This window comes from Urocitellus parryii, chromosome 1 (genome assembly GCF_045843805.1).
Source record: "Urocitellus parryii isolate mUroPar1 chromosome 1, mUroPar1.hap1, whole genome shotgun sequence".
In the NCBI taxonomy this organism is placed as follows: Eukaryota; Metazoa; Chordata; class Mammalia; order Rodentia; family Sciuridae; genus Urocitellus; species Urocitellus parryii.
Window position 1 is genome coordinate 189,191,873 of NC_135531.1, and position 22,115 is coordinate 189,213,987.

Below are 22,115 nucleotides of genomic sequence, written 5' to 3' on the forward strand. Positions count from 1 at the left end.
CTGAGGATTGAACCCGGGCCGCACGCATGCCAGGCGAGCGTGCTACCGCTTGAGCCACATCCCCAGCCCAGGGCCATATCTTAAAGAGGCTTTCTGCCGACCTCTTTTATACATCTGTCCTTTGGGCTGTGAATTCTTGAGTCTTTGGGTGCTCCACAGAGTAACTTGGGTTTCTTATTGACTTTTCCTACCTTCTACCTAGCAATAAGCTTTCTTGGAATTGCTAGTCCAGTTATTACTTACCCCTTTCCCTTCGGCTTCCAAAATTTGTTGGCCTTTTTCTTTTCTGTTCTTTTTGCCCTGTGAACTCATAACTAAAAAAGGTTCTTTTCCTGTCTTTTCAGTACAGTTTCAGGAGGGAAAAAAATACTTGTGTTCAATTCACTGCCTTTACACCAAATTTCCTTAACTTTTATGTGTAGGATACTAATTAATTAAATAGTTCTGAGAAATAAGCAAACCAAGTATTTCTCAAATATTGACTGAATTGACAAAACTATTTAATTCAAATTTCCAGAATAATAATATCAAATATTACTTAGGCTTTCCCCCACCAAGAAGACAGAACATTAAATTGTGCAAGATATATTGGTGTTTCCTGGGTTCTTATTGCTTTTGAGTAAAACATTTTATTAAAACATAAAGTACATAAAAAATGCATCCCAAAGTATAAAACATACAAAAATGTGCCCAGATCCCGAATCTTCAGTTTGATTAATTTTCCCAAAGTAAACTCACCTGTGTTACTAGTGTCCAGATCTAGAAACAGATATAAACTGTATTTACCAGCTGAGAATCAGTTTTTCTGACTCCGGAATAAGTGGACATGTGTAGTTCTTCTCTCCCATGGAAGAAATGCCAATTCTCTCTCTCTTTTTTTTTTTTTTTTAAAGAGAGAGAGAGAGAGAATTTTAACATTTTATTTCTTAATTTTCGGCAGACACAACATCTTTGTTTGTATGTGGTGCTGAGGATCGAACCCGGGCCGCGTGCATGCTAGACGGCCGCGCTACCGCTTGAGCCACATCCCCAGCCCCGAAATGCCAATTCTCAATTGATGCAACTCTGCATTGTCCCCTTACCCCCCTTTTTTTTTAAATTGGCAAGTATGTATTCGTGGTATACAACCCAATATTTTGAAATATATGTGTATTTTAATATTATCCCCTTATCTTGCTTACTGCTTAATCCTGATGGCCATGAAGCAACAGCTATGGCTTCCTCATTGTTTTGTTCTTTTCCCATGTGACACTAGATCTTAAAAGTATATTTTTTCGGGCTGGGGATGTGGCTCAAGCGGTAGCGCGCTCGCCTGGCATGCGTGCGGCCCGGGTTCGATCCTCAGCACCACATACCAACAAAGATGTTGTGTCCGCCGAGAACTAAAAATAAATAAATAAATATTAAAAAAAAAAAAGTATATTTTTTCTTAGTCTGCTGACAGTTAGTGGAAGGGAGCTCAGTGGTTCCCTGTCCAGCTGTAGGTTCCTAAGGGATTAAGTTTTGCTTCTGGTATCTAGTTTCTTCTGGTTTCCACTATGTGACTCAGTTTCCTGTGGTATAGAATATACCAATAATAGTTTCTTTTGAGAGAAAGAAGAATTGAATGGAAGAGTCATTATTAACAGATACTTCAACATGAAATCAGAGCAATTTCCATTGGCTCAGGCAAATCAGGGACTGCATAGCCACCTGAGTGCAGGGCCATCAGCATCTGGGGACTGGCAGGTGAAAGACAGCATGGATGCCAGATCTAGGCAGCAGGAGGCATTGTTGTCCCCAGCACAGCAGCTTAGTTTTTTGGTGTGCCTTGGTTTGAAGGAAACCCTTTTTGGTGTGATCCCTGAACTTCATCAAGAGGGTTCAGCTGTTATTATTGACTGCTGTCACAGCCTTAATTGATATCACAGATGGGGAAAACAGCAGAAATGTAAAAAAGATAAGGGTAGAAAGCTTGCCCACTATTGTTTGGCACTGGTGAACAAAAGTAAGAGTCTTTGGGTGCTCCACTGAGTAACTTGGGTTTCTTGTTGACTTTTTTTTCAGACAGGTTTTAGAATTTCCCTTATCATCATTAGAATGAAGGAAGGAGGAAATGGAAGAAAGGTGTATGTCCTATGTATCAGCACTTTCATTTTATTATATTGAATTCAAAGAAGATGTGTGAGAGTATATGGAAGGAAATCTTAACCCTGCCTTAGAATATCAAGATTTGTACAGACAGTAAACCCCAGCAATGCAGAAGGGTTTGTTCAACACTCTCTCACCATTCTCTAATAATTTCCTTTTTCTTTTTCAGTATTTTAAGGGAACTTTAGGATTACAGCCTGGAGACTCTGCTCTCTTCATCAATGGGCTTCATATTGATTTAGATACACAGGATATATTCAGGTACAGATGATATTCTTTTTCTCATTTTGTAAGTTTTTATAATGTCTATGTAGCTCCTTGTGATGTGTTCAGATTGTTGTCCCTTCTTACTGTGGCATGAGGCAAAGACAATTTACCAGGCTGTACTCCCCAACCCCAAGGGTGTGGAGGTGGGCCCATGCTGTCCCTGGGGTGGACATTGTGATCTAGTGCCATCTTGTAACATAATGCATGTTCAAGGATTCTGTTTTTCAAGGATGCCCTTTTAGAGCTAAAGTTTACCTGTTAAGGATAGCATCAGAAAAGACCTCTTGCTTTTGGAATAGTGCGAAGGGGTTTATTCAAAATGCTGTCTCTGAAGGCATTATTATTTGAAAACCTACTTTTTTGTTATTCTTAAAATGTAGTTTAAAACTATTTAGCCCCAAATTATCTTTATGATTTTGGTTGGAGGGGGTAGTCAGGTAGAATTCAGATTTTTTCCTTGGAATTAAAATCAAGACAGTTGTCACTGGCTTTCTAATTGCAAAAATAAAAGTAATTGTTAATACTTCAGAAGTAGTTTACACAATAAAATATTTTCATATTAATTATTTTAATTAAACATTTATGCCTATTTATTGCATTATGGAGCTAGTGATAAGTCAGTTAAATGGATATGAATACTTTAAAAAATTGTTTTCATTGAATGGTTTATTAAAAACATATACAGTCCTTTTTAGTATATTAAAATGGTGTACTTGCTCATTAAAACCAATGCAAAATAATACAGAGATAAGGGAACTAAGAAGTAAAATTTCATCCCATCTTATTTCATCCAACTCCCTTTCTTCTTCCCCAGCAATTCTCCAGACTTTTTTCTGTGGTCATGTGTGTGTGTGTGTGTATGTGTATACATGCCTGTGTCAATTAATATTGATATAAACATTAAAGATATATAATTTAGTATCTTTGTAGTGTTTTTTTTAAACTTTATTTTGAGATAATTGTAGACTCACATGCAGTTGTTAGAAATAATGCAGGGAGGCTAGTGTACTGTTTTTAAAAACATGCAGTGTAGTGTAGATTTAGAGTTATTTCATCCTCAAATTGTATTTATACTTAGAGATAATCTATATATACACTGAGAAGTGTAAATAAATAGGAGCCAAGAAACATGTTCTACTCCTCCTGTCTGCACACTTTGATGGGATAAAACAAGGGGAAAAGTTCCCTTGTTGAGTTTCTCAGTTTAATTTGGCACTGAGTTTGACCTGATGAATCTTCTTTTCTTCCCCCCCCCCCCCACAGCAAGGATCTAAATTTTTCTTACTAAATACCTAAGTTTGCTTTTTAAATTTATTTTCCCCCCTAGTTTGTTTGATGTATTGAGGAATGAAGCCCGGGTAATGGAGGGTCTGCACAGACTGGGAATAGAAGGCATCGCTCTGCATAATATTTTGAAGCTGAACATCCAGCCTTCTGAGGCCGACTATGCTGTAGACATCAGGAGTTCTGCTATTTCAGTGAGTATTCCTTTAAGGTATCAAGGGGCATTCTAGTCAGGCATCTTAATTATCTAATTTGTCTTTTTTGAGAGTTCAGCTATTCCCACCATCTTTTGTGTTGCCATCATGGATTTGCAACTGTTTATGTGGAACTATGCATATACTACAAAGTAGCTCTTAAATGCTCCTAAAAGTTGAGTTATTGTCACTGCTTTGGTTGATAATGATCTCTGTCTACATTGTATCCCTAGGATTCAGCTGAGCACCTCTCAGGAAGGAGAGTCTAGTTTGTGTTTTATCAGCTACATACAGTCCTATGAGATTTTGTGGCAATGTGTGTGATTTAAAACTGCTAAATAATTCACAATTTTGGAGGGTGGGAGGGCTAGGGAAGAATAGAGTTACTTTAGATTAGGTAGAAGGGAGTGAAGGGAGGGGATGGAGTATGGGAGTATGAAGGATAGTAGAATGAATCAGGCATTATTTCCCTATGTACATATATGACTATATGACTGGTGTAATTCTACATCATGTACAACCAGAAGAATGAGAAATTATACTCCATTTATGTATGATGTATCAAAGTGCACTCTACTGTCATGTGTAATTAGAACAAATGAAAAAAACTTAAAAAAGTATGTTGTTTAGTTAATAACCTTCCTTTCTGGTACTTTATTTATGTGATCTCTCTGAGCCTTTGTCACCTTTAAGAAAGAATGTGGGGAGTAGTGTCATCGTAGGTGGTCATGGTAATAATAAGATTGGAGTAGACCTCATATGGCTAGTACATCTTAGCACCCTAGGAATTTTGATAGAAAAAACTGTTACGTATTTTCATGAATTCTGTTATGGCATTTGTTTTTATGATTTAAATGTTTTACTTGTATTATGAGTAAAGAAAATAACATAAATATGACATATTTGTTAATAAAGGGGTTAACAACTATATGAGCCATCTATATACTTTCTAAATAATCATTTTGTGTCAAATCTCTGGGAAAAAATATTTCAGTTATTTCCCTTCCCAGTTTCACTTGTTTCCTCTATGAAAGTAATTATTCTCTGTAGTTGATATGCATTCCCCTGTCCCTTATTTTATTATGTTATTTCTTACTAAATATTTTAAATATTTGGATAGTCTGTTCCCCTATCGTTGTCCTTCATCAGCTTCCTTTTTTAAGCAAGTTTTTTCAAGACTTGTAGGTTGATGTTGATACATAGTTTTTTATATCATATTTTATGTTTTACTTTTTTAAAGAAAATCTTTTATACATTTTTAGTTTTAAAATGTAAAAGCTTTATGTAGTGTAAATCGCTATCCAGCCATCAGTTTTCTTCTCAGAGTCAGCAAGGATCAGCATTTAACTTACATCCTTCCAGAAATACTCTATGCATCCATGAACAAGGAAATAACACATAATTCCTTCACCCCTACTCTTTTTAAAGAAATGATAGGTACATAGATACATACTGTTTGTTCATTGTTTTCTCTATGGATATTAAGTTATTTCTAATTTTACTATTGAAACAGTGCTTTAATGGCTCTTTTTGTACATCTTCCCTTGAGCATGTGCATGTGAAATGTCTTTGGGGTAGATAACCTAGATCTGGAGTAATTAGGGGTAGGGTATGAATCAAGTTTTCAGCTTTATTAGGTCTGTTTCTCTAAAGTGAATGTTCCAGACGTCAGCATTGGGTGAGAGTTCATATTGCTGTACATTTTTGCCTGTTCTTGGATATTGACAAAGTTTGAATTTGTTTTCAGTTTAATGAATGAACTTTCATTGTTGTTTTAGTTTATATTTCCCAGATTACAATTGAGGGTATATGCTTTCCTTGTATTTATTGCCCATTTGGATTTCTTCTGTAAATTACTTTCATATTCTTGACACATTTCCTTTGAATTGCTTGCCTCTTTTTTTTTTTTTTTTTTTTTTTTACTGGTATTTCATGACTCTAGCCCTTTATTGTTTTTATTGGCTGAAATAATTTTATTTATTCTGTGGCTTGTCTTTTAGGCACTTATTTTTCTACTTGATTCTTATGTCTTTGAAAAGGGTCTTGTTCCGTGTAATTCTTCTCAAAATAAAGTCTTAACTGCAATTTTAGTAACTAGTGACTAAAGTATATGTGCCATGTTGTGTTATTTTTTTCTAGTGGGTCAATAACCTGGAGGCTGATAGCAGATATAATTCATGGCCTTCTAGTCTACAGGAGTTACTTCGACCTACCTTTCCTGGTGTTATTCGGCAGATTAGGAAAAACTTGCATAACATGGTAAATGAAACTTCTACTTATTGTTTGCCTGTGAACTTTGTTTCTCCCTTCCCCTCTTCCTATCTTTTTGTCCTTTACTAGTTGCTTCCCCACAACTACTACCATCACCAGTTCAACTTCTTGTTCAAACAGAAAGGGCTTTGGAATGTATGGATCTTTTATTGTGCTGAGATGCTACATCAGCATTGCAGCCTGTATCAGTGTGTGAGGAAATGCTCCGCATGTGTAACACAAAGCTTTAGATTTAGGCTACATCATTTTAGTTTTTTGTTTGTATTTGTTTTTGCAGTGCTTGGGGATTGAACCAGACCTCACATATATGAGTCATACATTCTGCCATGGAGCTCCAGCTCCAGCCTCTGGTTTAGTTAACACTATTTTTTAAGAGCAGTTTTATGTTCATAGCAATTTAAGTTTTAAGACAGTTCTCCTTTTGACTTAGAAGATGCATATTACTACTGGTTTTCTTTAATATCTTTTTTTTTTTTTCTGGCAGTACTTTCGATTGAACCCAGGGTTGCTCAATAACTGAGCTACACACCCAGCCCCTTTTATTTTATTTTGAAACAGGAACTTGTTAAGTTGACCAGGCTGGCCTTGAACTTACAATCCTTCTGCCTCAGCGTCCTGAGTGCACCAGGATTACAGGTGTGTGCCATCACACCCTACTGTTTTTTTTTTTTTTTTAAAGTATATTAATTTCTTAAATTTAGTGATTCAGTGTAATCCCTTAAATAGGTCCTTTCATCAGCTTCTACTTATTGTTCCTCATTTCACTGCTTTAGAGAAATTGAGCTAGAGGGTACTTAGCTGGTCCTCTTTTTCCCTTTCATTTTTTTCTTTGAAAGTGGGGCCAGTTGGTGCTAGAGTGGGCTTCTTTAGAGCCTTTGGGGAACCTGCCTGTTGTATTTTTCTCACTCTTTAAACTATATTTTTCCTTCCAAAATTTTGTTCTTCCTTTTTTATGGAGAAAGAACTTTACTAAATAATAGAGTATGTGTAAGTTGCTTAGCACCTAAGTGCTCAATGTTTATGCAATAGCTGTTATTGTGGTCTAAGACTTGAGTTCTAAACAAATTCTTAATTCAGAGATCCTAAGCTGATGTGGTGGGGCATGCCCAGCTGCTGGGGAAATTTAGGCAAGAGCATCACTTGAGATCAGCTTGGGCGGCATAGAAAGACTCCATCACAAACAACAAAAAACAACCAAACAACAAGGGGAGAGAGAGAGAGAGAGAGAGAGAGAGAGAGAGAGAGAGAGAGAGAGAGAGAGAGAGAGAGAGAGATATCGAGAGAGATATCGAGAGAGATCTTTAGAAATAAACATACAAAGAAGGACTCTCCATTTTCTAGGGTGAGAGCATTGATACAACATTTTTGGTTTGATGTAGTAGAAGAATAGCTGTCACCTGTCTAGAATACTGTTCCCATGTTACCAGAAAATCCATGAGGAAATCTTCGCTCTTTACTAACCACATTCTTTGACAAAGATGTATATAGCTGCTGGTTGTCTTAATTCCTCTTTTATGTAGTTCAGTAGTAGATACAAAAATCTTGGCTTCATGTAAGATGACTAATTTCTATTGGCCCAGGAACATTTGAATAAATGTCATTTCATGGGTTCTTTTCCTTACCCTCTCCCTACAGGTTATCATAGTTGATCCTGCACATGAAGCCACAGCAGAGTTGATTAACACAGCTGAAATGTTCCTCAGTAATCATATACCATTAAGGTAACACTAGTATTGATTTGATAATCTCTCTAATTTAGCTGAGGTTTTGTTTGTCATTCCAAAGTATAAATCTGGGTGCTACTGAATTGTAGGGTAATTAATAGTGAGGATCATTAATGGCAATTTTACCTTCTACTTGGAATTGAAGCCAGTATCTTTTGGGGCTCAGAATTTGATTCTCAATGAATAGGAGCTTACCACCATTGAATTATTAATAAATACCTATTTAAAAATAGTTCGTGGTTCCAGCTTGCTTTCCAGTGCAGGAGAGTTTTCCTAGGTTGAATGACCACATCACAAAGCCAATTTCCACTTTCAGCAAACATATAGAGCTATGCCATAGTTGCTGTCAGACCATCAGGGACTAAATGTTATAAAATGTAACACAGCCTTTTATAGTGCAGACAAATTTTTTCAGTCACATTGCCAAATTTTCCAAATTTCTAGTTTTTTTTCAAGAACAAAAAATGTTTAAAGTTTTACATTTAAGTGTTAAGATATTTTTACTTTTATTCTGAATGCTTCTGATAATTTTACATGTTGATGAAATTTGTATTCTTTGAAAATCAAGAAAATAAAGATTGCCGGGTTTCTGTTCTAGCGACTAAAAGGCTCAGGGGTCACTCTAGTTAAACTGGGCTAACTGGGCTGCACGAAATAACCACACAAGAGACACAAATACCTTTTTTGGGGGGGTCGCTGTGAGGCTCCTCTGACCTTAAGGGTCTGCAGAAAGAGAGAGAGCGAGAGCATGCGCTGACCCCTTTTATTGAGGAGAAGCTATTCAAATGAGGCAAGGGGTCAGGTTTCAGGGGGCTGAGTCTGTCTTCATGATGTCCACTGTCAGCAGGTTGACTGACACCTGGGTAGGCCACACCCAAGAGCACAGTAAGATAAGGGGACACACACAAGGCACTTCCATGGAAGATTCTATCCTAAACAGGGCAAGGGGTTATATTACAAAGGAACAGGTGAGCATAGCTTCACCCATGGGGCTGTAACAAGACACACCCATTTTTGTGACTGAGCGCCTCAGCACCCAGCTGGGGAGTGTAACTCAGTCACCCGTAAGGTTGGCCTCCCACAAAAGATGGAAAGCACTGTTTAGCCAGCAAGTATTAGCATGTGTTTCGTGTCCAACACCAAACTGTTGTGGATGTTTTAAAAGCTATATTCCTACCTTCTTGGAAGAAATCTTCAAGTGTATTTTCAAACACTTAAGACTTCTAGAAGATCACGTGCTAGATTATATCATACTAGCTATAAGTGCTTTAGAATTCAGGGAAACAAACAATAGACTGAGAAGTTTGGCATGCTCAGATATCTCAATCTGTGGAAGAAGTTGTTTTTCAGAGAGACTTTGAAGAAAACAGAATTTCAAATGCTAAGAAAGCAGAGATTTTTAGTTCAGTAAAACATTTCATATAAAACGCGAATGTACTTGGTAAGATGGAGGAATAAATTACTGAATCACAACCAGAGCTATATTTTGATTAAAAGGGACATCTAAAAATATGGGAGTGGACTCATGGTACACAGTGGGCACTGATGAAATATTTATTGATTGTACTGAGGGACAGGAAAAAGGATTGTGATCTTCAGCTGACAAAGGTAGATAAGAATAAGGCACCCAGACTCTGAGGCAACGAAAAGTGTGATGTGAACAGTTTTGGGGGAGACGTGAGCAGGCAGGCTTTACTTTTGCTCTTGGTGTGGGTGAATGTGGTCCTGCACTAAGGTTTTGGCAGGGGAGAGGTGCCTACAGGTTTTCAGACTACCTCCTGATATCTGGCCAAGCTAACAAAAAAACCTTTGAATCCTGTACTCCAAATTGGAAACTCGGGAATGAGGAATTAGTTATAAGGAGATAGTAAGGTTCTGCTGCCCTAACTTGGTGTTAGCTCATATGTTTGCTTACATAAGAATATTAGACTGCTTTTCATGATTTCAATCAGAAGTGGGATTAAAAAAAAAAGACAGTTTTCAACTAAAAAAATCTTTCTATCTCTGTCCACATAAACATCCACCTCAGCAGAGCTAATCAATTTTAACAATTTGATATATAACTTTATATTTTCCTCTGTTTTTAAGCTGTAACCCCTCTATTCTAAAATTAATAGATTGCTTTTCCAGAACTATGTTGATTAATTAATTAATATTGGTACACTAATATTAACTAAACTTCAAAGCTTCTATTAAGATTTACTGTTTGTGTGGCACATGGTAAGGGGTTTTGATAAAGGACAAATTTGGAATGTCAAGTATCTGTATTGTAGTATCATATGAGTTCAAGTCACTGCCCTAAAAATCTACTGTGCTCCACCTGTTTGTTTCTTCCTCCATTATCCCCAGAGCCTTGGCAACTATTTATCTTTTAACAGTCTTCATAGTTTCGCCTTTTATAGAATGGCACATAGTTCCAGTCATGCAGTATATAGTATATAGTCTTTTTTGAATGAGCTTCCTTGCATTGAAGATTCTTCTGTAGCTTTTTTTTAGTGCCTAGGTTTGAACCCACTGAGCTACATCTCCAGCCCTTTTTTATATATTTTATTTAGAGACAGGGGTCTCGCTGAGTTGCTGAGGCTGGCTTTGAACTTGCCATCCTCCTGCCTCAGCCTCCTGAGCCATTACAGGCATGCTCCACTGTGCCTGGCCTCCATTTCTTTGTGGGTTGATAATTTCATGTCTTTTAATCCCTTTTATGGATATATCACAGTTTATCTCTTCACCTATTGAAGGACATCTTTGTGCTTCCAAATTTGGGCAATTATGAATAAAGCTTCTGAAAATGTCTGTATGCAGGTATTTGTGTGGACACAGATAACATTGCTAACATTGGCTAAATACCAAGCAAAATTTCTGGATTGTGTGATAAGCCTATGCTTAATTTTGTGCCCTCTCATTGTTTATCATCAAGGCTGACCCATCACCATTTTGTACACCAGCAGAGTTACAACTTGTGGCCATTTTTCCCTATGCAACATCCCTCATGCACCAAATCCAAGTGGGTTTTTTGGTATATGTAGCTTTTATCTTGGTATTCAAGTCTTCTATCTTATTTGATTGGGAAATGAGCACAAATCCACTTATCCAAGGCAAATCATGATTTAATTCCACATGAGTACTAAAGAACACTGATGTTATTAACCTTAATATTAAAAGGACATCTGGCAAAATCATTCCTGTGGGCAGGTACTTAGTTTGTATGAATGTATTGTATATTTTCCAGAGGAAGAGAACATTTTTGGCTCATTTTAATTTGTTAATATGCAGATAAATATTAGTGTTTCTTGTTTCAAATCTTCCATTTAGTGCCTGAGATGACTAAAAACAGTTAGCCAGAATTCACTATTTATTCAAGTGCCTGTACAACTCAAATCAAAGGGCTGGTGTCTCTGTTGGTCTCCAGTCACATAAAACTCTGCTGGGATGCTTTATCCCACCTCCAATCTTTTTTCTCTTTTATTGCCAACCTCACTCTCAAGGGTTCTAAAACTAGCCCCCAGTTGACTCTCTGCTCTGAAACTTATACAGAGATCACAGAAACAATATTGTGGCCACTGTTAACATTTATTTTGCTCCCAACGAGGCACCAGTGTTCCTCCATTAAAATGCTTCATTAGAATTAAAGAGATATTTGATGGGAAATGTAGGGATTGCTATGCTAGAGGCTCCCTTCATGGATATTACTTTAGGATGGGGCCAAGGAGAGAAGAAAAGGACAAGAGTGAGGAAATAAAAACAGCAACAACAAATAAAACAAAAGTGTATGCTTAGTTGTCTTACAAAGTAGCTGCACTATTTTGCATTTCTACTGGCAGTGAATGAGAGTTCCTGTTGTTCCACTTCATGCCAGTATTTCGTATTGTCAGTGTTTTTGTGTTTGGCCATTCTAATAGATGTGTAGTAATATATCATTATTGTTCTAACTTATAATTCTGCAATGACATAGGATGTTCTGCATATCTTTTTTGGTAAAGTGTCTGTATAGATCATTTGCCCATTATAAAATTTGGTTGTTTTCCCAATGTTGTTTTCAGAGTTGTTTTTATATTTTAGCTACCAGTCCTTTATCACATGGGTATTTTGCTAAGATTTTCTGCCAGTCTGTGGCTTTTTCTTCTGCTTTTTATAGAGCAAAAGTTTTAAAATATAATTTTATTTTTATTTGTTCTTTTTAGTTATATATGACAAATAGAATGTATTTTGACATATTATATATGCAATGGTGTATAACTTCCCATTCTTGTGATTGTACATGATACGGAGTTACACTGGTCGTGTATTCATGTATGAACATAGGAAAGTTACATCTGATTCATTCTAGTATCTTTCCTAATCCCATCTGTAGATGCATAATAGCATTTTTCTTGTGGTTTATGTCTTTATTTTAAAATGTAATAAACTTAACCTTGGTTGTGGCTTTTTGGTATAGGACAATTATAAATTTTTATCCATATTTTCCTTTTATCTATATTTCTGATGTTGCTTGTGTTAAATCTCAGAAGCTATCCTTGTTTATTTTTAGTGTCCAAAAGCTTTCATTTCTCCAATTTTTTGTTTAAAAGCAGAATAAAATTTCCATCTAGAACTAAGTAAGTAATTCCCTTCATGTCAGTAACAGAATCTCTGTATGATTAGAAACAGCTTGCTTTTGCATTGGAAAAGCCTACAAGAACCTACTCTTATTTTGTATGTGAAGTGTGACTGCCTCTGTCAACTGGGTTAGAGTGGGGTTTGAACTGTGCTTTTCACTTACTAATTGTATCCTTATGTTATCTGTAGTACCTCAGGATGGGATGCTGTTCTTTTCAGCTGGTTTTCATTCTTTGAGATGTTTCTTCTTCTTTCCCCTCTAGAATTGGTTTTGTATTTGTGGTTAATGACTCTGAAGATGTTGATGGGATGCAAGATGCCGGAGTGGCTGTTCTTAGAGCATATAATTACGTTGTCCAAGAAGTGGATGATTATCATGCCTTTCAAACTCTGACACATGTATGTTTTTGTTCAAAATGACATATAGATTTTTAAGATTTAACTTGGTGTAAAGCATAAAATGTGGTAAGAAGGATTTTGTTTTTCTGTAAATTATTCACATAAACTATGTGTTTTGTATTTCAGGGATTGCTTTTACTATATTGATTTGCTAACATCAATATTAGATTGCTAAGATTTCATCCAAGATGAGATTCTTTAGGAGCCCTGCCAGAGCATCTTAGTCATCTGCCATTTGGTGCTTTGAAATCACTGGTTAATATCTTCTATCAAATATGATAGTCTCTACTTGTTTAAAAAAATGTTTACTTTTTTTCTTTAAGACTGTCATGATTTTTAAAAATTAGGATTTAGCGTAACATATAACTCATAAAATTCTTATTGATCCTAGTCTTGTTTTTCTGTTTGTTAGAAAATCTGAAATGCTCTGACTTGTATGTATAGTCAAAGGATTTACTTATACAAGTTCAATCAGAATTCTCTGTTTTCTTGTTATTTCTTTTTTTAAAATTTTTGAATATAAACAACTTTGTAAGTAACAGTTGTTTTGTTTTCAGATTAATGATAACCTTAAATAATACATTAAAGCATTTAATCTCACCACTTCTATCCAAATACATGATGTTAGTCTGCATGTTATTATGTTTATTGTTTTGAATTTCATTTGAGACATTTTTTGTTCATTAGAATGTTCACTTACTTTTTTGGCAAACATTTATTGAAGACCCAGCATGTGCCAGGCCTGGTACTAGCTGTGGCGAATACAAAGACATAAGACTTCACCCTTGTCTTCAATGACATTACAACTTCCTGGAGGACAGATATAGAGAGAGAGTGTTCTACAGTGTGGAGAACATAGCTGGCTATGTGGCACAGGGCCTTTGTTCCAGCTGGGAAGGTCTTGGGTGTTTTTGTGGAGTGGGAAGTTGTCCCAGCAGAGTCTAGGAGGAAAAGTGGTAATCAGTTAAGCAGTTGCAAGTCAGACATGGTGATTCCAAGTTGTTAGTGTGAGCTGGGGATTATGAGAGCAAAGTGGAAGGGGAAGCTATTCCTCAGGGCCTGTGTAGTGTAGGCAGCTGGGGTGTGTGGAACATGGCAGGCAGATTTAAAAACTCAATTCTGCTGCAATGTGGAGATTGATCTCATGCAGGGCAAAGGGAGTAACTGGGATTCTAGTTGATAAGCTGCTCTGTTATCTCCATGAGAAATTATGAGGAAGATAGTTAGCAGTGGGGTTGTGGAGAATGAAATAGAAAAAGAGGCCACTCAGAATAACAAATGTTTTAAAAGTCTGCTTTTGAAAGCCCCTCTCCCCCACCTTCCTGGATAGGCATGTTAAGGAAAGGATAATACAAATTTTATTTTTTTTGTTTAATTTTTATTATAAAAATAATACATGTTTATTATTAAAAATTTCAAATAATATTTGTATCAGCTTAAAATTTCTCAGTCTCACCCCTTTCCCTTCCCTGATCCTCTTTAAAAGTAGGTATCATTAAAGGGTTGCCTTGCAGCTTTTTAGATGTTGAACTGTACACATATAGACACAATTTGCTATTTATTTTTTATCTGCTTTTTTTTTTTTTTTTCCGGTACTGGGGATTAAACTCAGGGCACTGGACCACTGAGCTATAGTCCCAGCCCTATTTTGTATTTTATTTAGAGACAGGGTCTCACTGACTTGCTTGTCTTGTCTGAGGCTGGCTTTGAACTCACCATATTCCTGCCTCAGCCCCCTGGGGTATAGGCGTGCTCCATATCGCCCAGCTTTATCTGCTTTTTAAACACAGGGATTTAGCCATATATAATTTCTACCTTTTTTTACCCTAAACATCATGGAAATGCATCCTCATCTCAGTGATTACTTATAAGTGTTCGGATTTTCCTTAATGAATTTTGCATTTGGAACTTAATGTGATTATGAATTGATTGGAGCACTTAACTTTTTTAATTTAAACTTTTTTTGTGCCATTTCAAAATTATTTAGTTTCTCACCTAGGAAGGCATTTTAATGAAGTATTTAGAAAAGGGAGAATTCCTGCTGTGTTCCAGTTTGACCTCTTAAGAAAAATGTTTTTTTTTCCTACATTCAGAAATCTTTCATAATGAACATTTTGAAATTTGGGTTTAAAAGTGTGGTTACCTGTTGGTTTCTTTGTTCAGATCTATAACAAGGTGAGAACTGGAGAAAAAGTGAAAGTTGAACATGTGGTCAGTGTCCTGGAGAAGAAATATCCATATGTGGAAGTGAATAGCATTTTGGGAATTGATTCTGCTTACGATCAGAATCGGAAGGTAATAAATTCTTGGATACATCTCATTTAACTGCAATATTGTACTTTCTTCTTTTGGGGAGGGTTGTTAATGGTGGGAGTGTAGTTGAAGTGTTCAGTACTTAACATTTAAAAATTTAATAGCTTTTGGGTTTTTTTTTTTTTTTGAGCCATGGCCTCACCATGTTGTCCTGGTTGGCCTCAAACTCAAGATCCTCCTAAGTCAGATACTGCAGGCACACAACACTTGACTGTCTAGCTTTTAGAAAATTAGAAATGTGGTATATATATACAGTGGAATTTTATTCAGTTATAAATAAAATTGAAATGATGGCATTTGCAGGAAAATGGATGGAATTAGAGACCATCATGTTAAGTGAAATAAGTCAAACTCGGAAGGTTAAGTGTTGTATGTTTTCCTTTCATATATGCAGAAGCTAGAGAGGAAAAAGAAAAACAAAAATGGGGTTGGATCTCAAAAAAATTCAAAGGGAGATCTGTAGAAGGAAGGGACAATGGTGTGGGAGACGGGTAGGAAGGGTGGTAATGCTGGGGAGTGATATTGGCCAAATTATGTCATTATATTGTGTGCATGTAGGAATATGTAACAACAAATCCATTAATATGTACAACTATAATGCACCAATTAAAAATGTGCAAAAAATTTAAAATAAAAAACCCTTAGAAACCAGATCACTTTTTAGTGTTTGAAAAAGTAGTTTATATTTCAGTTTTGTGAAGCTATCATTGATTTTAACTTGCATATTAACTATTAAATTGCAGAATAAATACTTTTTATAATTTAGTAGTAGTGCTTGTATGAAGTATGTTCTAGACAAAATCTTTGAAATGTCCAGCTGGGAGATGATATATAGCTTATAATATATATCATATTGGCTTTAATTGTTTGGGCTGGAGATGGTAATATATTAAGAAATGTGATAAACAGGAGTGACAAAGTGGTAGTAAGGATATAATAAGGGAATTTAAAATTTTTAAATTTAAAGATAATTATTTTTCTTATGAGACATTAAATACAATAAACGACCTTTACCTATTATAAGCAGGAACAATTTGGTCAGCTTATTGAAAATGTATGTTAAGGCAAGAAATCAAAATACATTTCTGAAACATTTTAATTTAAAATATATGAGGTGGGGAGGAAGCAAGAGGGTAGGAAAGATGGTGGAATGAAATGGACATCATTACCCTAGGTACATGTATGATTGCATGAATGGTGTGACTTTATGTCCTGTATGGCTGAGAAATGAAAAATTCTGCTCCATAGCTTTCTATTGTCATGTATAACTGATTAGAACTAATAAAAAAATAAATAAATAAAAGAAAAAAATTTTACCAACTTTTTTCCTTTTTTTCAATGAAGAACAAAGCCTTTGATTTCTTTGAGCTATCATTCCTTTATGAACCACACTCAATGAATTATTTATAATTTTTTTCATTTGAGCACAGAATCCTTCTAGATTTTTATAATCTTCTTTCCAAGCATTTTAAATTGTCTGACCCATACTCAGTTTAGCCTCAGTTAGTTTTATCCTTATCTTTTTGAGTTTTCCAGTCATTCAGTTTGTAGGTAGAACAACCTTTTCTTTCTGTACTCATTTATTGGTTTATGTATCATTAAATTGTGTTATTTCACTAAAGAAATAGTTGATTTGGGAACAGAAACAACTAATGGTTACTAAGCATGAGCCTTCTAGAGAGTTCTTCACTAGTGTTAGTGTTTTGAGTAAGACAGTATTTACTGTTACTGTATGGGGTGCATTGTGATGTATTCTACTTGATGTTCTTTGATTTAAAATAAGTGCTTGTCACAACTTAGTAAGTAAATTTTGCAAATCACTAATGTTACAACCCATAAGTGCTTCAGAGCATTATCAATGGTGATATGTAATTTTAGAGAACATGTAGTCTTCCGTCTTCTTAGAATTATCTCATGACAGTGTTCTATCTATTCAGACACACACACACACACACACACACACACACACCAAAAAAAAAAAAATCCCATAATACAGCTTTATTACTACGTATTCAGCCTGCACATGGTACTTACTTTTTTTTTTTTCTTAATAGTTGTAGTTGGACACAATACCTTTATTTTATTTGTTTATTTTTATGTGGTGCTGAGGATCAAACCCAGCACCTCGCATGTGCTAGGTGAGTGCTCTACCACTGAGCCACAACCCTAGCCCCAGTACTTAGTTTTGATGTGTTTTTATCACTTATCTTCTGGACCCAAGAATTGAGGGAATGACTTAGAGAAAAGATCCCTGAACCTTAACGTTTTCTGTCTCTTAGTGGGAATGTTATAACTAGGTAAATCACTATACCTCTCTGAATTGTAATTTTATAATCTCTGAAGTGAATCTGATATTTTCCCTACTTACTTCATGGGATTATTTGAGGATCAAATGAAATAATATGCATAAAAAGAGTTTTGGTAAAATGTGCAGTATAGACATAGGTTCCAATTACATAGTTGTATGTTATTCCTCAACTCCTGGTCCGAGAAGGTAAGTGATTTAAGCATCTTGGGTATAATCTAAACTCATTTTTTTTAGTACCGCACCCTCATTTTCTTATTATTTATTCAACTTTTTGCAGGGTATAACCAAAGACCTAATTCTAAATTTAGATCTCAAATTTATGCTTCTCTACCAATGAATACTCAAGGCCACAAATCATATATTTTTTTGGGGAGACACTCTTTCTCTGGCTTTAGTCTAAAGGAACATTGGTGATATTAAAGACCATAGGGCTGGAGTTGTGGCTCTCTGGCAGAGCGCTTGCCTTGCATATGTGAGGCACTGGGTTTAATTTTCAGCACCACATAAAAATAAATAAACAAAATAACTAAGAAAAATTCAAAAAACGTTTTTAAAAAAGAGACTTTAAAGGCCAAGGAACTTGAAGAGAAGTCAGAGGAAGGGACATAAAATATTAGTGAACTTTAGTTCTTTAATTTTTTTCTTTGGTGAGAGAGTTCAGTGCAGAACTTTAATGTAGCTGAGACTTGAAACTTTTGGAGAGAATGTAAACCTTGATGAGGTAATTTAAACTCAAATTTTAAAGTGCATTATTATGGTAGACCATGATCTTCAAAAACTTTGTGCTCTCCCAAAGTGCTAGAATTTGAATGCCAAAATCAAATTGATTCATATTCTGTCCATTAATGGTCTGTGGGTTTCCTTAAATGAAGTTAATACTTAAGTGTTCTGCAAAGCTGCTGGGGATCCAAGGCTCTAAGAGGACCACCTCACCATACTATAGTAGCAAGTGTTTATTAATCAGGTAATTTAGTTAATTGAGATTTGTTAGGAGATATGCTACTCTAAGGTGATTCAAGTTTTAGAGGGATTGCACAAAATACTATTTAGTAAGAACAAGACACAAGATCATAACTAGAGAATTTCAGAACTGTTTTGGAGTAAGGAATAAAGTTTGAATTCTAAAACAGTTATAATACTGGGCAACCTCCTGCTATCAGCCCTGATAATCCTACTTTGTGGGAATTCACACAGCTTCATTGGAAGAGACAAAGAGATGAGAACAGTATTGTTTTGATGATTGTGATGTTCTGAGTGTTCGCTCCTTATTTGTGAAGGCCCAGTGCAGAAAAGGGCAGTTCTGTCACTTTGGGGCAAGAGGAAGCCTGAAGGTCTCTTGGGAACACTGGTAAATGAGGTCTCAGAATAGCCTGAGGATGGCTACCTTGTGTTCAGTCACTTACTTTTCTGTCTTTTTTTTTTTTTTTTTTTTCCTCCCTTGGGTACTGAGGATTGAACCCAGTGCATCCAGCGTGCTAGGCAAGCATTCTGCTGCTGAACTACACCTCCAGCCCCTTTTCTGTTTTTTTTTTTTTTTTTTTTTCAAAATGAAACAATAAAACCTAGTAATTTTTTTTCCATATTGATACAAAAACAGCAGGAATAATATTCTGTAGAAAATGAGTAAGTGAAGTAAAGGAAAAGTGGGATCACTTTGGGAATATCAAAAATTTGAGAGAATTTATGGAATTTTCTCATTCATAACACTTAGAAATGTTTAACTTTCATTTTCTCTTCACCTATTGAAGAAAAAGTACAAGTGGCTTTTTATTTATTTTTTTTAATTTCCGATGACTGCTTTATCAAAAGTATCTGCTTTGGGGTTGGGGTGTACATGTCGAGTATATGAGGTCCTGTATTTAATCTCTAACATTACATTAAAAAGAGAAAAAAGTATTTGCTTGAAAATTTTTGAATAGAGGAGACAAATTGGGAGAAAGGTTATTTTTACTTGTGTTTAAATCTTGCTTCTGCTAAAGATCTGAAGAGAATATCACAGACCAGGCTCTTAAGTACTTTCCCAGACTTGACCATTTTCCTCATCTGTATCAACAGATTTAAACTGCTTAGTTTCCTAACTATTTAGGTAAAGTTCTCTCAAAGCAAGGATGTTGAGAAGATCTCAGAAGTCCTAAGAATCTAATGATTAATAAGAATTTTTAAACTGCAAGAGCTTTACCTACACATACACACACACACACACACACACACACACGAACAGGTTCTTCTGAAATAATTAGTTTTAGGAAAAAATGACTGCTTTTAGCCTATATAATTGTACTTATGAATATATCTGTGCCTTTTGTTAACAAATCTGAAGTAATAATATCTTTTGTGTGTGATAAGTAGACAATGCAATTTAAGTAGAACTTTTTAGCTGAACAGATTTTTTTTTTTTCTGATTAGGTGTATATTTATATCTTTCAAAGCCATTAGGAGAAGTTTTAACTTGTACATGCAAACATTTTACTTTTGACATATATAACCATGAGTATTAATCTCATTTGTCATTTGTGAGTGGCTCATTAGAAGACTTTGACAGTAATTAATGGTTGTTAGTAATTTATCATTAACATTTCCAGTGATTTGTTTATAGAAAAATCTCACTTGTCATGCTTAAATCCTACTTTGCTAACTGGGTTGTTTTGTTATTTGTATTATAAACTATATACAAGTGGTGAAAAAGGAAAGCAAATTAGTTAAATTGCCTCCTTCCATTCCTGACTGTGACTCCAATACCTTTCTATATATAAGATCCATGTTACTTATTTATTATTATCTCTTGGAATTATAATGTGAGGTTTTTAGTTTTGCTTTATTTTCAGAATTTGAGATGGGATCTTGTTGTGTTGTGCCTGCTGGTTTCTAACGTGGGCTCAAGTGATCTTCCCACCTCAGCCTTCTGAGTGCTGGGACTATAGGTGTGCACCACTTTACCTAACTTTTTTGTTTTAATTGGTAGAGGAGGATGGTATCAAAGCTCAAGTTATATTAAAATTGAGTTTTTAAGGACTTCTGTGATATAGTTGAGGTTTTAAAATAGAATTAATATGGTATGAGTTTGGAAGTGTTAATTTAAATTTAAATTTGTTATTTTAAACAATGAATGGTGGCTCATGCCTGTAAGTAATTCCATCGATTCTAGAGGCTGAGGCAGGAATATCGCAAGTATAAGGCCAGCTTGGGCAACTTAGGGTTGGATCCCTACATCAGTAGCCCAGTGGTGGAGTGCCTGTTGGTTCAATCCCCAGTACTGCACTAAATAAATACATACATACACACTGAAATCAACCTAGAAAGCCTTTTTGACTGTACTGTATTATACTCCATCGGTTACTTATTACTGGGCTAGATCTGACTAGAGTCAAATCTATTATTGATGACTAATATTAATTATTGGTTTTTTGTTTGGCCTATCTAAGAAAAAGTTATAAATAAATTGTGCAACTTTCAGAAAAGATCCACTTAAAAGGTATTTGTTACATCTTAGGTAGTAATGTAGTTTTTAGTCAGAAAAGTTAGTTTGAGGGAACAGTACCCTTGTTGATAGGAGAAGTGTTCATTTCAGATCTATTTACCATTTTGTTGCCTTGGTATTTTCTTATAAAGAAACTTCTTTTGTACTAGAAAAGGTGAAAGATTTGACTTAGTATTTCTTAGAGCAATTTTTGAACCCTGTTTTCCCACAAACCTTATTTTGATTTCTACAGGTATAATTTTTTGATCATGATATGGACCCTTATTTATTTTGAATTAGGTGTAAATATTTCAGGGCATTCTGCCCAAGAGCATTATTAATTTATGGTAGAAGCTAGCTGTGCTCAGTGGTTATGGTAACCCCCCAGCTATATGTGGTCTTTTAAATGGAAATTAACTAAAATTGAAGATTTAGTTACTTAGTCATTGTAGCAATATTTGAAGTGCTCAGTAGCCACAGGCAGTTAGTAACTACTACACTGGACAGCACAGAGTATTTACATCATTACAGGAAGTTCTGTTGTACTTATAATGTTAACCATAGTATATGCAATATGTAGCCTGCAATACACACATAACATTTCTAATTTGATTTTTTGGGGTTTTATTCTTCAAACTCATTTATTCCTATTAGAAGAGGTATGTAAGAAAAATAAGCTTTGTTCCATTTGTGTCATGAGGGGCAAAAAATGTACGGTTTTGTGTTCCCTTGTGTTCTAGGAAGGAAGAGGCTACTATGAGCAGACTGGTGTCGGTCCGCTGCCTGTCGTTCTGTTCAATGGAATGCCCTTTGAAAAGGAACAGCTAGATCCTGATGAGCTGGAAACCATCACAATGCACAAAATCCTGGAGACCACTACCTTCTTCCAAAGAGCTGTGTACTTGGTGAGTAGCATTTCAGGGCTGACTTTGAAAGAAAAGAGTTTGCTTATGTTTTTGTTGCTTCTGTAGTTGGCAGTAAAACTCTCTTGCAAGAGAAAAGTTAGCTTTCATTTTTGTAGCTTCTGTAGTATGCAGTAAAACTCTTTAAGCAGCACTGTTTTCTGTGTGCCACTAATTGGTTTGCAGACTCCTAGAAACTCTTGCTATAAAGAAAAATATTCATAAAACTTCTGTATAGTATAATTGAAATAACAACTTTTATTGGTTTCA

The 22,115-nt window shown here is 35.5% G+C and overlaps 1 protein-coding gene across 4 annotated transcripts in view; it reads left to right on the plus strand.

The window, feature by feature from the left end:
- Uggt1 (UDP-glucose glycoprotein glucosyltransferase 1) overlaps positions 1 to 22,115 on the plus strand; it is a 113,463-nt gene that overhangs the window by 34,516 nt on the left and 56,832 nt on the right. For all 4 annotated transcript variants that reach the window (XM_026388184.2, XM_026388199.2, XM_026388192.2 and 1 more), the window contains exons 12-18: positions 2,300 to 2,391; positions 3,725 to 3,875; positions 6,015 to 6,134; positions 7,782 to 7,867; positions 12,730 to 12,865; positions 15,029 to 15,160; positions 21,684 to 21,848. In XM_026388184.2, the coding sequence (XP_026243969.1) occupies positions 2,300 to 2,391; positions 3,725 to 3,875; positions 6,015 to 6,134; positions 7,782 to 7,867; positions 12,730 to 12,865; positions 15,029 to 15,160; positions 21,684 to 21,848 (882 nt within the window). The remainder of the gene's footprint in view (positions 1 to 2,299; positions 2,392 to 3,724; positions 3,876 to 6,014; positions 6,135 to 7,781; positions 7,868 to 12,729; positions 12,866 to 15,028; positions 15,161 to 21,683; positions 21,849 to 22,115) is intronic.